General features: G+C 41.8%; 2 protein-coding genes across 3 annotated transcripts; one reads left to right on the forward strand and one right to left on the reverse strand.

The window, feature by feature from the left end:
- Positions 1-1,543: 1,543 nt before the first annotated feature.
- On the reverse strand, positions 1,544-3,573 carry mrpl27 (mitochondrial ribosomal protein L27). The gene is made up of 4 exons (XM_020082892.2): positions 3,424-3,573; positions 2,846-2,974; positions 2,104-2,171; positions 1,544-2,020 (listed from the first exon to the last, which is right to left on the reverse strand). Exons 1-4 carry the CDS (start codon positions 3,461-3,463, stop codon positions 1,814-1,816), a joined length of 444 nt encoding a protein of 147 aa, XP_019938451.2. The 5' UTR covers positions 3,464-3,573; the 3' UTR covers positions 1,544-1,813.
- A 311-nt stretch (positions 3,574-3,884) lies between these two features.
- On the forward strand, positions 3,885-11,069 carry eme1 (essential meiotic structure-specific endonuclease 1). 2 transcript variants are annotated; one of them, XM_020082882.2, is made up of 9 exons: positions 3,885-4,036; positions 4,507-5,278; positions 5,485-5,612; positions 6,070-6,159; positions 7,410-7,531; positions 7,958-8,096; positions 8,647-8,762; positions 8,864-9,053; positions 10,397-11,069. In XM_020082882.2, the coding sequence occupies exons 2-9, from the start codon at positions 4,534-4,536 to the stop codon at positions 10,571-10,573; spliced, it is 1,707 nt and encodes a 568-aa protein (XP_019938441.1). In that variant the 5' UTR covers positions 3,885-4,036; positions 4,507-4,533; the 3' UTR covers positions 10,574-11,069. The 2 variants fall into 2 exon arrangements, with proteins under 2 accessions (XP_019938441.1, XP_019938442.1); XM_020082883.2 differs by having other exon boundaries at positions 3,903-4,001.
- Positions 11,070-14,539: the final 3,470 nt, after the last annotated feature.

Raw genomic sequence — 14,539 nt, forward strand, 5'->3', positions numbered from 1 at the left:
ACAACAAATTTCACACGGGGATCAGAACACGGCCTGAGTCAAGAACACGGGGCCACTTCAGAGTTTTACCTTTCACAGTCAGAAACCTTAGGAGGCATTTTCTTTTCCTTGTAAAATCAGTTTATGAGGAAATAAACTTGCATCTGAATGTGTAATTTGGACACTCATTAAGTTGAGCACATAGTGCAGCAGTGATTTGGATCTTTTTGACATCTTGTGGTCAATTTTGGTATTGCACTTTTTTATCAAGTTAAAAGAGTTGTATTTTGTTTTGGTCTTGAAAGCTTCTTAAAACGTAAATTCAAATATTAATAACTTACTAAATATCTGTGACTCAATAAGCAACAGTTGCAATTTAATAAGAAATGGTGACACATTAAGAATATTGAATGTCATCAGAAAGAAGTCTGAATACAATCAGGATCATCAATGACTTCCTTGTAGGTAAGTGAGAGGCAGGTCGATTTCTGTAAGATGGTTTTTGTTCATATAAACTCTAGAGTCTATAATTTGAATGTATGGGATTCATTCAGTGCAATGACATCTTGTGGTCATTTTGTGCTACTGCACTTTTCTAACTGGGCACTCAAATATTAATGTTAGGGTTAATTACTTCAATTTAACATGAAAGCTTGGATCTAAATAATTCAATATCAATGGTGACGTTGGTTAAACAAACATTTTGGTTGGAGAGCAGTGAGAGTATAATTCAGAATTCCACTGACAGTGGAATGGTTCAGGGTTGAAGACACCAATCATAAACCACAATGTCTCTGGTTCAAATCTTCTTTGGGACCTTTGTTGAATCTCCTTTCCCTAATGTCCTGTCATCACTATCTGGTAAAGGTATACAAGCCAAATTAATAACAATAATTATAGTTTGAATTCAAACTGCCCGACTCAAATGTTTTCCTCTGACCAAATGAACTGAAAATGAATAAACCTTTTTCTAAAGGATGTTTTAATGTGATTCCAAATAATGGGAAAATGACCTATCCACTATTAACATGTCTTGTGATATATATGATATACTGAAGTTCCTTTATGCACTTCTTAAGCCAAATAAACAATTAACAAACCAGTTGGAACAAAAAAGAGGTTTTCACAATGAGTCTGTTGCAGTGTTTTGATGTCAAACAGAGGAACTCATAGTTTAGAATGATGTGGTCAGGTTTCTACTGACAGTTACAAAGAGTTACTGAACTCCATCACTGTGGATGTGGTCTTTAGAAACTACTTTGGTTGTTAAATAATGATTTTCCAGCAGATTAACTCAAGAATTTTCTAAAAACAACTTTTAACAAGTACAGTGCTGCACGGTGCTTTAATCTGTCTTTGGAAATGCAGACCCACATCACTATAGAGCAGTGGAACTAAAGAATGAAAGATTCAATATCCTCACGATACGCTTCTCAGTTCTAATGTTTCAAAGATTCAACTTTGTTTTGAAGTGCACATTACTTTCAAAATAAAGTAAGATTAGTTGCATTATAACCAACCACACAGACATTTTGCTGATAGGAAGTCACAGACTTTGCAAAGGTAAAATTTTAAATGTAGGATTTTACTCGTAACTGAGTATTTGTACATTGTTGTGTTACTTCTTCCACCACAAAGCAACAGAACACATTATTACCCTCGACACATACATATAAAACTTTATTAGCCATCATAGTAACTCAATGTCTCTGCCTCAACGCACATGGAAGATCAAAGATAGAAGCCCAAGCTGGCAGAGTCTTCCAGAGTGCACGTGATCCTCTCTGATGGTCACAGAAACACACAAAAGGAAGGAATGAAATCCCAGTCAGCTTCAGACCAGGTCCACCAGTTTGAACTTGCCCTCCTGTTTGAGAGGCAGGACGTTGATGAAAGTTTTGTAGAGCACTGCTCCTTGTGGCAGTTTGGTGATGACCCGTGTGGACAGCTTGCTGCGTGGTGCTGGGATGTAGACCTCCTTGGTGAACCTGACGTGACCGTCCTCCAGAGCATACAGAGTCTTGTTGCTTCCCATACCCACCTGCAGAACAGACGCCGTCAGTTTACATTTGACCCAGACACGTCATCAGGTTAAAACCTCTGCTACAGAACGCGTCTACTCACATGTGCCCCTGGGTGATACCTCATCACCCTCTGCGTTGCGAGGATGTTACCGGCGTGGACCGGGTTTCCTAGGAAACGGATGGAAAGAGACGTTGGAGGTCACCCACATTGTTATCAATGTACTCACACTGTAAATGAGGAATATCACACGACTCTCATCGCTTTCCCATAAATGAACTGTGGGGATTCTGTTTTAGGTTTAAAGATTGTTTTAGTCTAAATAATCACATCTTATACGAATCACTCTTTTATATTTTCACAAGTTTCTTTCAACTTGAGCATGGTTGGAATTTATTTGAATATAAATCACTATATTAATCAATCATTGAGAATGCTGACAGTGATTTCATTGATAGAAGATGATGGATAGAAATGATTAGAATGTATGAAATTGTTACCAAACCAGCTTTTACAGTCCCCACACGCATTTAATACAAATGACTTACTCTATTTTCAATAACAACATTGTCTGTGTTGAGTTAATGTGAACAAAACTATTCAAACAAAGCAACACACGATGTTTTATTGATCAAAAACACTAATGTTTAAGTCTGGAACACAACTCTTCTCATATGTAGAGATACTGTATGTCTCTGTGTCTTTACACTGTGGCAGAATCCACAACTGACTTAAAGTTGGAGATGCGGGGAAACTGTATTCCAGCACCAACACTAGAGAGTGAGCTTCAGCAGAAACTACAAAGTACTGGGCGATTTGAAGCTTTCACTTAGGAGGAAATTACCATCCTGTTTCTTGAAGCCGTATCTCCGACCAGGGCTCTTTCCACCGACGTTCTTACAGCTACCACCAGACTTCTTCGACGCGAACCTCACAGACTCCAGCAGAAAGGACTGATGAGGCGCCAGCCAACCTGGAAACAGAAACATCCCGCCTGAGCCACGACATCAAGACATCACACCAGACTCCATTCAAGATATGACAGATTCAACAGCGTTACTCATTTAATGTAAAGGGATCAGTAAAGCATGAGTAGGTGTGTCACTTGTGAATACACAACAAGTAAACACGTGTTTGTGACAGTTGTTTATCGATGAACATGACGTCATATAAATATGACGTTGATAAACTTCACCCAGGCTTCTGGTGACATCACACGTCTATTTCATTCAGTGCTTATTTACACATTGACAGCATGCAGAGCTAGCTATGCTAAGTTAGCTAGTCAACATCAGGTCATTAAAACGTATGATAACATTACAGGGGCTGCTGGGTAATCTTAACCGTACTTCCGTCGTTTATACGAGTAATCCAATCGCAGCAGTATAAATGAGAAAGTATATAAATAGAAATACTTCATACCTGCTCGCGACTTCAGCATCAAGGACGCCAGCGCTGCCATCTTGGACCACGTCACTTGTGTTGACGTAACAGCGTCACATCCGGATACGCACGCTGCCTTCAAAATCCCCAAGAAAAATACGAAACCGTGCGATGAAAACTGAAATATGTTTCATAATAGTTCCCAAATTGTAGCTACATGACATTCGAAGTAGAGTCATCTTAATTCAAACATCAAAATCAAAATGTTAGGATTCAAACCAATGGAGATCTAAACGGAACAGATCGTTCATCCTCAAAGAACAACGTTTTGATTTGGACTCGTACAAGAAAGTAAAACGTTTCGGGACAAAAGTATTTTGTCTGACATTTAATTTTCAGTAAAACTAAAACAAATATATCACTTTTATTCAGGTGTTATGTGTCCACATTAACCCACCATGGACTTTAGTAAATTCCGTTATTCCCACTGTAATGAACGCACCTTAACTTTGCAACCCGGGGAACTCAAATGTGCTTCACAACAAACTGTCCGCGGAAGTACTTCAAATACTTCATTATACTCTAACTGGACGCTACTGTGAGCAGCTGATATTCATGTAAAGTATCCGACATCTTAACTTCATGAAAGATCGTGAGTGTTCGAAACGAAAAGCTTCTCTTTTAGTTATCAACGCCTGCAGTGTGTCTTTGTTTATGACGCCCCTGTGTCTTCCATTGTTCATGCTGTGCCAAACTCAGTTTAAAAAGTCCTTTATTTCTGATGGACAGTTGTTGTGTTTCTCTCAGAGCAGCAGTCTCTTATGCCATGTAAACACAGCTGCATGTGTACCGTGCACAGCATAGAACAGCCAACATCAAGTATAATTCCTCTGTAACAGGTCCTGCTTGATGGTTCATTTCAATGCCGAATTTACTGTCATACACAAACCCTATCATTGCTTTAGTTTAGGATATGTCAGGTATTATGTCCACTGGCAACCACACTAAGAAATCTTAAATTGCAGGAACTTCGGCTGAAGCCTGGTGTTATCTGAAGCAAAAATCTGGGGGCTTTCTAACTCGTGATCCATTCATAATTCTTCTCTGATATCTCATTTACAGAAGCTTTTTTCCTGCACTTGAAAGAACATGTGCAGCTACAGTGACTCCAGCAGCGACCTGGACGAGGAGTTGCCTGTGTTCGACTTCCTCCAGCCGCGTCGACACCTGAGCCAAACCTCAAAGAGCCACAGAGAGAAGCCAGACATGGTTGATCTGGCTGATTCTGATGCAGAAAACGCAGTAGGCTTCCCCCCAGTAAACGATAAAGCAGGTGCACGTAGGGGGGTGGCTGATGTTATGATGATCAGCAGCGATTCCGATGAGGATGCACCTTATGTCCCTCTGGCACAGAGACTCAAACAGAGACAAGACAATGTGATTAGTGCTTCCTCCGCTGTCCCTAATGGGAAAGATGCTGAGCTGAACTCCTCATCCAATCTGCCCAGTTTGCAGCTCTCCTGCCAAAATGGGTTTCCAAAGTCAAAGCCCCTGCTCAGCTACCATCCGTTGAGCCATAGTGCCTCAGATGGTCCAGAGGAGGCGGCAGCTCTCCCTCAGCGATGGCCGTCAACGAAGCCCCTCTCCAGTGCAGGGAGCATCAACACCTCCCCTGCCAAGAGGAATCCTGCCAAGCGGACGGTGGAGGAGATCCAGGCCTCCAGGGAGGAGGCTCTGAGGAGGAGGCAAGCCAGGGAGAGACAGCAGAGGGACAAGGAGGCACTCAGGCTGGAACAGGAAAGGGAGAAAGCAGAGAGAAAAGCTCTGTCAGAGGCTGCCAAGGCCCTGAGGCCAGAGGAGTGTATCAAGCACATGGTGGTGGCTGTGGACCCAGGTAAAGAGAAAGTATTACCTGGCACTGATAACAAATCCCCTCAGTCGGCAGTGTCCTATGGTTCTCTGTGGTTTTGTCCAAGACAATTTTAGACTGCAAATCAAGCCAACTGTGTGCATGTTATCTTAATGCTTTGAATGCATTATTTAAGTTGTTAAATGGATATATTGTGCACATTATCTCTGTGTTGGTGTTTGTGTTTGCAGCTCTCTTGCAGCTGGAGGGAGGCGGCACTCTGCTGGCGTCTGTGCAGGCTCTGGGCTGCAGTTGTGCCATAGAGAAACAACCCCTCCCACGCAGTGTCAGCTGGATGAGGAGGGCTCCCTGTGCACAGGTGTTAATACACAAACAAACACACCCACACCAGTGCTTCCCCCAGGATTTCTTCCAGCAGCAGTGCTATTGTGTGTGTCTCCATGAGTAGATGATTCCAGGCACGTATTTATACATGCTGGTGGAGGAGTAACTTAAAATGACCCTAGTTTTTAGTAGGACTGATTATGCACGCCTTGTCATGTGTAAATTTACTGAGAGAAAGCTAATAGATGCTCAGGTAGCAGCAGAAATAAAGAGCACATACATCCTCCGAGGCCCAACGGTCTTAAATTCATTAAAGCTGCACCACATGAGGTGAAGCATGAACATCAAGGGTCACTGTGATACAACAAAAGAAACCGGTTGAGAACAGGAAGCCGGTGTATATGTGTAAGAACATCACTTCTCACAACCACAGCAGTTTTCTAAATAACTGTTAAATGACCATCTCCCTCTGTTCTGTGTGTGTATCTCAGTCAGATGATGGAGTGTGTGTACCGGAGGCTCATGTTGTGATGCAGATGACAGTTGACGACTTCACCTCTCTGATCCGCAGCTACGTTCAGGTTGGTGCGGCGACTGCAGCTGCTGCTCCTCCTTGTCACGCTGACTCCATTTACACCTGCGTTAAAATGTGTTTCATGTTCAGATTGTATTTAGATATGATTTTGATCCGATCATATTTACACTGTCCACACAGATGTGATTGAGATCTGATTTCATGACTACTTCCTCCCTTCTGTATCTTCCCACCTTTCTCCTAATCCCCATATGCTTTTGTATATTATGAAGATGTCTCCCTTTGTCGTTGATATCCCAGTACCCCTGCTGTACTTTATGCATATGACCCTTTATGATATATGTACTTATAATAATGGAGGGCGGCTGTGACTAAGAGTGTCTCAGGGTCTCAGGGTCATCCTCTATACGTTCTCGTAGAAAAAGTGCTGCCCATAGATGCACTGAAGGAATGTGAGTGTAAATGGCAAAAGAATACTGGAAAGTGCTTTTAGGGGTCATCAGGACTAGAAAAGGGCTATTATACATACAGACCATTTACCATTTAGACCATTTAATGTAGAATATAGCCACACAGGGATTTTGGCTTTATGCCTTTTTGTGCACAACAAAAGGAAGCAGCTCAAACTGGCATAAATTAAAGCCACCAGCAGAAACAAGCAGGTTTCAGGCTTGACAAAGACAAGGAAAACCCTTCAGCCAGTTTAATTCAGTTTTTAAACACGGAATGAGACATCTCACACTCTTTTTTCACCCTCACATTTCAATAATTGTGCACTCAATGTTTGTGTGCACGCTCAGGAGACAGAGCAGGATTTCTCCAGGGAATCTTGTCAGGATTACTCAGAGGCATCTTGAGTTATGAGAAAATATATGTTACATCACCCAGTTCTGGGTAAAGTGATCGTGTATTAAAGGTTCAGTGTGTAGAATTCAGTGACATCTAGAGGTGAAGTTGCATGTTGCAGCTGAATACTCCTCATCTCATCCTCTTCCAAACATGACAGAGAACCTGTGGCGAACTTCAGTTGTCATGTTTTAGTTTGTCCAATTTGGACGACAGTAAAAAAAGAGAGGACCCCCCACCATGTAAATAGAACGCTTTAAATATAAAGGGCCCATTCTACAGTAAAGAAAACAACAATTTATACAATCTAGATGATCACCAGTGAAAACATTGCTAGAATTATTTTATATTCAATTTCTGCCAATAATCCTTTTCACCTAAATCTCACACACTGGACCTTTAAGTGTATTAATACCTGTTGTTGCTTTCCATTCGCTCTATTGAATGCAGGAGGAGAGACACGGCAGGTCAGACTCTAATCCCACTCTTACGTCGTGGGTGCAAGAGCAGCAGAGACGTAACCCTGGAAAGCTCCTCAGCCTGGTGGTGATCGACATGGAGAAATATTTCAGGTGGGGGACAGGCGGCATCTGCTTTTTTCTCATTCATGAAGGGCTTCATTTATTACTTCATGTTTTGATAGCCCAGAGGCAGCTGGTTCGAATTCCTGTTCCCGTTTGTCAAGTGAAGACTGTGAAACGCCATCTTGAATGAGTACAGCAGTGTTGAAGTATAGCACTCAGTAAAAAGACAACAAGGAATAGCACTCAGATACCTTGTAAGCAAACCTCAATATCTCCTCTGCTGCCCCAGTGTCTGGAAACATGTCACATATCACTGTCAGCAGAGGCTGGCAGAACTCAGCTGGAAACACTGTGAAGACGGGAAATGAAGCAAAGAGAGCGGCGCTGCCCACATTTGAGACCAGTGCAGAGTACACGCTGAGTGTTAACACCCCAAAAAAAAGGTAATTTATTTTTGGTGTTTTTTGCTGTCAGATCCCAGAAGTCACAAAGCCAGAAGAGGTTTCGAGAGGCTATCACGAATGAGGAGCAAGGCGGAGGAAAAGCGAAGAAGAGGAGGAAGAACGGCGGAGCTGAGGCGCTTCCTGAGGTGTCACGGGTTGAAGTAGAAGAGGTGGGTTCGTTGGTGGAGGAAGAACACCAGTGTTTGTGGTAGTGAATCCCTACATCTTTCTATTATGATGATGATGACGGCATTTGTTATCCAGACTCGGGGTCAAAATTAACACAACATAGAATAAAATACATGCAATACAAAAGCACAAAAGAAAAAAAGTCACACAAATAATTAATCTGCGTCTAACATAGAGATAACTATACAAATGCATCTAAGTTTAAGTTCCTAACAATGTCATGATTTTACTAATGCCACCTATAATTTTATTTGTAAGAATGCCATGACCACTAAAGAATACCATTTGCACCTTTAAACATTTTAAACCTACAATAAAAACTCAATTCAATTTATAGTTAATTGATTTGTCTAATATTTCAAATTGAGGGAAAAGTCCTCTACCTAGTTCGATAATGAGATTGACGGCTCTCGGGCTGTAATCCCAAGCAGATGTAGACTGAGGGGTCCGACGTGTCTTCAATAGATTAATTAACAGTATTTTATTTTTTTATAGTGAGCCACATCTTTCTGTTGTCTCATATCCCATCAGGCAGTGGCACATCTCCAGCTCTACACTGGCGTCTCGGTCCGCTTCTTGTCAACCTGGAAGGACTTCTCCGATCACATCACCATGACAACCAAAGCAGTTGCAGAGGCCCCTTTCAAGTGAGCTAATGAAGTTCTTCCTCTTAACGACTGTGTCGAAAGCTTTTTTTTTGCAGATCAAACAATAAGGTCTCTTCCTCTTGTGTGTGGGTGTGCGTTAGGCGAGAGAGGGAGAAGACAGGCTTCTCTTTCCACCTGGAGAGCGAGTGGGCGGGCGGTCAGCGGGTGGATAAAGCCGGTAAGGGCCTGCTGCAGGTGTGGAAGAGACAGATCCAACAGTTCAACAGAGTCAGCCCAGACATGGCTGCAGCAATCCTGGCAGCGTACCCATCCCCACAGCTGCTCAAGAAGGTACTCCAACTGCTCATTCATTCAGGATACCCCAAGTATATATTTATACTAGTCCTTTTTCTGGGGCACTATTAGTTCTTTTACACCAAAATCAGCGGATATATGCAGGTTTTTATTTTAAAAATGCATGAACTCCTTTTCCATTGCCAGTAGAGGAGTTTGCCTGACAGTTCTTTTGTCATGTTCAGCATACTGAGGCACTGTGTTTTCAAATTAGCACATTCACATGGGTGCCAACTTTCCATCACCGGTGTGTACTGCAGTGTCATTTCACCTGGGATTGAACGCCGATTGTGTCAATTCCCATTGCAGACAAAAGACAAATGTATGTGGGTTAGGGGCTGATGGCAACATTTTTTTATTTCTCACTAATTACCAGAAATCAGTCTGTCTGAATGTGGAACGCCATTCATCTTGTTAGCATCACACTTCATATGTGTATTTTTTCAGGGCCTCAGTGCAATGTGGAATTTGGTGGGACTTGGACGTAAGATACATAAAACAGTAATAAACTTAGCAGGTGACCAGCGCCGTGTAGCAGCAGTGGCTAGGACTCATCAACGTAAGTGATGATCACAACAACAGCATGTTCTGGACATCAGGCGCGTTGACAACTGATTCTCCTGTTGAATGAACAGGTGAACAGCTCTTAGTGCAGTAGCGATGGTGCAGCTTCAGGGTTCTGCAAACTCAGTCCAGCAGCCGGACTCAACTCAATCACTGCAGGTCACTTTCACAGTTTCACTAAGAAAAGCTGCGACCAGCAACACAGCAGGCCAGGCTCACAGCCCATTTCACACAGACAGGTTTAGAACTGGCACTTATCAGGATTTTACACTATAACAGTCTTACATCATGCATAATGCCGGATACACCTCTGATGAGCATCCAGTCTATCACAGGCCTGACACATAACTAGTTCAACAACCAAAAACAGGTCTAAATTAAAAATCAGTTTTGCTCTCTGACATCATGCTTCACTTTCATAGAAAGGCCTCGACATAAAATGCTCTTAATATTTGTCTTTTCTTCCCTTTTTCTTACATTTTTATGCTTTTTCTGTTGATTATAGTGTTTTTAATTTATTAATCATAGCAGCCTTTGAAAAGCACCAGCGGTGCGACTGCAGACTTCTACATGTATCCTACAGTTATCATATATTTATTTCCTGGTACCCTTTTAAAGCAGCTTGTCAAGTTAAGTTCAGCCTACATGAAAAATGACTCATTTACGGAGATTTAAAGATCAAGGCAAGAAATCTAGCTCCAAATGTTTTTCAGTCATGTTCACCGAAAAGCATTTCCCCCCCCCTTAATATTAAATATGTCCATGTCTCTCTGCAGGCTTACAGTCTGTGCAAGACCGACCGCGAGAGGATCTCCCTGCTGTCTGACCTTCTGATCCGCAGAGGTGAAGGCGTGACCTCCACGACTCGAAGGGTCGGCCCAGAGCTTTCCAAACGCCTCTTCCTCATGATGAGCTCCCAAGATCCCGAGCAGACACTGGACTCCACTGTCTGACCTATGAAATGTTCCCACCTATTGAACACTTGTTTCCAACAGCTTCCAAGTGCTTGAGCACCACAGTATCGAATAGTATCAATTATTGAATTCAATGTCTGTTTTTTTCTGTTTTGTAAATATTAAAGTTTTATGAAAATAATTTTAAAGGGTTAACATAAGCTAACAATTCCCAAGAAAAATGGTATTGAATATTTTACGAACCGTTTTATTCTCATAAATTAGCACCGCTTGCATAGTACATGGACAATGTTGAAAAGTGCACTCTACCTTGAAGTAGTTCATTTATTTTTCATTCTCAGTCCTTTTTAACATGTTATATCATGGCCACACCAGTGTCACGTCATTCACCGTTAACATGCTTTACTCTGTGTGGAACAGCACCTCTGTGGCTCACCTCTAATCTGGTTTCATCAAGCGTTATATGTGCAGTGTAACACCTCAGCCCCCGTGTTTTAAGTGCTGTCCAACTGAATTAAATGTGGCTAAACCATTAGCTTTCTGTGTCATTGGGCTCGCCCATGTCTTCATTGCCCCTGTTTGTGTCGAGCCTTGTTACACCTGGCCCTGTTTGTGTTTTCATGGAGCGCGGTATAGTAAAATGCCACCACAAATCTGCTCCACTTCACTTTGCAATGGCCACGGCTCATTTCCGCCGCATTAGCAAAAATGGAACCTGACCAAGAAATGATGAGTGCCTGGAACGGAGGAAAAGAGGGAGAAAGAGACAAATGGGTAACGAGCTGTTAAATGGGCTTAAGAGATGAGCAACATGCCTCACTCCTGGTCCTGCATGCAGACAGGCACAGAGGTTCACAGCCAGGAAGGATTGGAAAAAGAAGTAAAATGATCAGAAGATAATGTTTTGAAAAAATCCAGCGAAGAATGTACAATGATGTTTTTTCACATCACTCAATATTGTGGTCATGGACCCCCCCCTCCCCAGTTTTTTCCTGGCAGGAAGATCTGACATATATCAGTGTGATACTATCTAAAGTGACGTAAACCATCTTTTAGCTTGGTCCGTGTCCCTTCCATTAACATGGAGGAGGCAGGGTTTATTAGCTATATTGCAGCCCGCCACCAGGGGATGACCAAGATTATTGAGGTTAACTTTTGGGGAGCAAGCTGCCATTTCATCCATATTTAAAGTCAATGGATGGCACTTGGCCACCCACTAAACATGGAGGAGAGTGTGTAAATATGGGCCTACATGAGTGCAAACAGTGTAGGAAAGATGATGTTTATAGTTGGCGCCATCAATGCAAGTTTGTAAAACTAAATACTGAATTTAAAGATGCCTCCTAGTCTCAATAAGCCTGGCAGGGGAGCAATTGACGAGGAGGAAAATGATCCCATACACTGGAGCATGTCCAAATTTGACCTGGCCAAAATATATCCTCTTATTTGAATCCAACAGAACAACAGCTCTGGAACATTTTAAAGTGGAACAACAAAACCCTCCAGCAAAGAGCAGCCGATAAGAATGATGTGTGAAGAATGGCAGAACACTTAGATGTCTTCCATAGATTTCTGCAAGACTGGTATCGTCCATTGCCAGGGGGATTGGATCCGTCATGAGAAATAAAGGTGGACATACAAAAGATTTACAAATTTCAGATGGAATGTTACATTTTTAACTGACTGTGGTAGGTGGTTCTTAAATATTGACATTTAATTATAAATTCATTAGTCAAAAATGTCTCAATCTCAAGTGAATTTGCTTCATTCTTCTTGGGCTTCGGTCGACATTGTTTTAAATGGATTGAACTGACTCTACACTTGACTCACTGCCATAGAGGATTATGCACTCTTATGCTGGCTCTAGATAGCTTTTGCCCCAAAGCTGTTGTTAAAGTACATGATTCAGTAGCTTTTAGTCCATGTAGTCATGCAAGCGAAGCTGTATTCTTTCATCAGATACCCCAAGTTTAGGTCACAGAACTTGGCAATGCCGTGAAAGATACACAGTTTCGCTCTACCTCAGGACAGGCCTCTGCTTCCCCCCACGTCTTGTTAGCTTTAAGGTGTGGGAGAATTCAAGGATGCAAAACCAGCAAAGGGGTTGAGCAGGGTGAAAGTGAGAGATGTGTGTAATTGTCTCATTCATGAGAATGTTATTTCCCTGTGGCACCTCCCTCTGTTTGACCTCAACTCAAAAGGAAAGAGGGTTTCATCCTGGAGAAATGTGAAGAGCAGTGCTTCAGAGCTTCCCGTCACTCCCTTTTTCTTCAGACAGGCAGATATCCACTTGAGGATTCTATTTGATGCACATGATAATGTGTAAATGTGGCATTTATGTATCTCAACCCCCACGCTCAGTGATAACTCTGCACTCAGAGGATTTTAAAAGGGGCCATTTTGAACCTTACACAGGGCAAAAGTGCTGTGCTGTCGCGTGCTATCAAAGCTTTTTCATTTCCACCAACAAACTAGACCCATAAAAAGAATATTTTCATCAAATTTGAACTAAAGTGCAATTGCAGAATGATGGTTATAGATGTTTACAAATACCCAAACCCATGGTGTGCATAGTTTCTGAACACGGCGGCTCACAGTGACCCAGGGCTGGGCCCAAAAAATCCACACACATGCTGCTGAGATCAGAGAAGTACTCAAAGAAAGCGACTGGAATCAACCAAAGTATTTTGCAATATAGTTTATTAGGTTGTATCAGACAACAACCAAACTAAAGCCAAGCTTATCCTTTATGGCATCCGACATAACAGTTTTTTGCCATTCACCCATTCACCCACACTCATACAGTGCATCTATTGGCAGCACTTTTTTCTTTGAGAACCACACAGTGGTCATTTTTTTTTTAAATATGAAAAGGCTTCAGCATTATACACTTGTTTTTGGAGACTCAGTAGAGTACATTGGTTATGAGGCTTTTAGCACAGAGTGAATAATAAAGTAAATGAGTAAATAGTGTGTTAAATTATTTATATTGTATATGTAAAATGTAAAATGATCACAACAGGACAGCGAATAGAGCGACATTGTTCGTCAACTTGACAGGTTGAACTTTTGAACCCACGTCGCTACCCCCAGGCGGAATCCAGCACTGGTCTGAATGACAAAAAAATTACCCAACAGACATATACTGTATGTAGTAACCCTTCTCTGAAAAAAGTTAGCATGTAAGATGGTTAATGTTCAGTATTTATATAGTGCTTAGATGTCCTATAATAATGTGTGTGTGAGTGGGTGAATGACAAACTGTCCTGTGAAGCGTTTTGTGAAGTAATCATTGTTCATCACTCACACACTACCAGCACAGCCGTCAGGGGCAATTTAGGGTTCAGTATCTTGACCAAGGACATTTTCACACAGAACAGGGGAGACTGGGATTGAAACGCTGACCCTCTAGTTAGTGGATGACCTGGGTTACCTGGTCTACCTCCTAATGCCACAAATGTCTGTCTGTCTGTCCGTCTGTCCGTGGAACGCATATCTCGCGAACCATTCATTTCATCAGCTTCACACTTGGTAAGCGTATTTATTAGTGGTCCAGGGAAGTGCAGAGTCAAACTTGCTGAGATTTGGACCTAAAATCTGTATAAACAGACGAGTTGAGTCAGTTTCATTTTATGTCATTTTTTATGTTAAAAACAAAACATCTTCAAAAAAAGCAGGTAGGATGAACACAAGGTTTTCTAACTTCACTCTGCACCATAGACTGTTTTTTTAAAAGCTCTGCACACAACGTCCATCACACAAACAATACAAAGTGACAGCATATTGTACAACTGTTTGAGGAGGACTCACTAATGACAAGGACAATTTCTAAAGTAGCTCCTGAGCATTAACACAGGACAAGAGAATGGCCCATTCACAGTAATACAAATTTCAAGGATGTGCACTTTTTTAACCACTGTATAAACCAAACTAATAAATAGCTCCTTAAAGCTCCTTAAAGCTCCTTGGCAAAAAAGGGCCTCAAGACTAATCAACAAAGCAGAT

Source organism: Paralichthys olivaceus, chromosome 21 (genome assembly GCF_024713975.1).
Source record: "Paralichthys olivaceus isolate ysfri-2021 chromosome 21, ASM2471397v2, whole genome shotgun sequence".
In the NCBI taxonomy this organism is placed as follows: domain Eukaryota; kingdom Metazoa; phylum Chordata; class Actinopteri; order Pleuronectiformes; family Paralichthyidae; genus Paralichthys; species Paralichthys olivaceus.

Excerpts from the sequence above, each read along its gene's own strand:
- mrpl27 (XM_020082892.2), bottom strand. The coding sequence starts at position 3,463 with ATGGCAGCGCTGGCGTCCTTGATGCTGAAGTCGCGAGCAG. Across the intron at positions 2,975-3,423 it reads GATGCTGAAGTCGCGAGCAG|GTTGGCTGGCGCCTCATCAG; the intron begins GTATGAAGTATT and ends TTCTGTTTCCAG. Across the intron at positions 2,172-2,845 it reads CGGCTTCAAGAAACAGGATG|GAAACCCGGTCCACGCCGGT; the intron begins GTAATTTCCTCC and ends TCCGTTTCCTAG.
- eme1 (XM_020082882.2), top strand. The coding sequence starts at position 4,534 with ATGTGCAGCTACAGTGACTCCAGCAGCGACCTGGACGAGGAGTTGCCT. Across the intron at positions 5,279-5,484 it reads GGTGGTGGCTGTGGACCCAG|CTCTCTTGCAGCTGGAGGGA; the intron begins GTAAAGAGAAAG and ends TTGTGTTTGCAG. Across the intron at positions 8,763-8,863 it reads GTTGCAGAGGCCCCTTTCAA|GCGAGAGAGGGAGAAGACAG; the intron begins GTGAGCTAATGA and ends GGTGTGCGTTAG.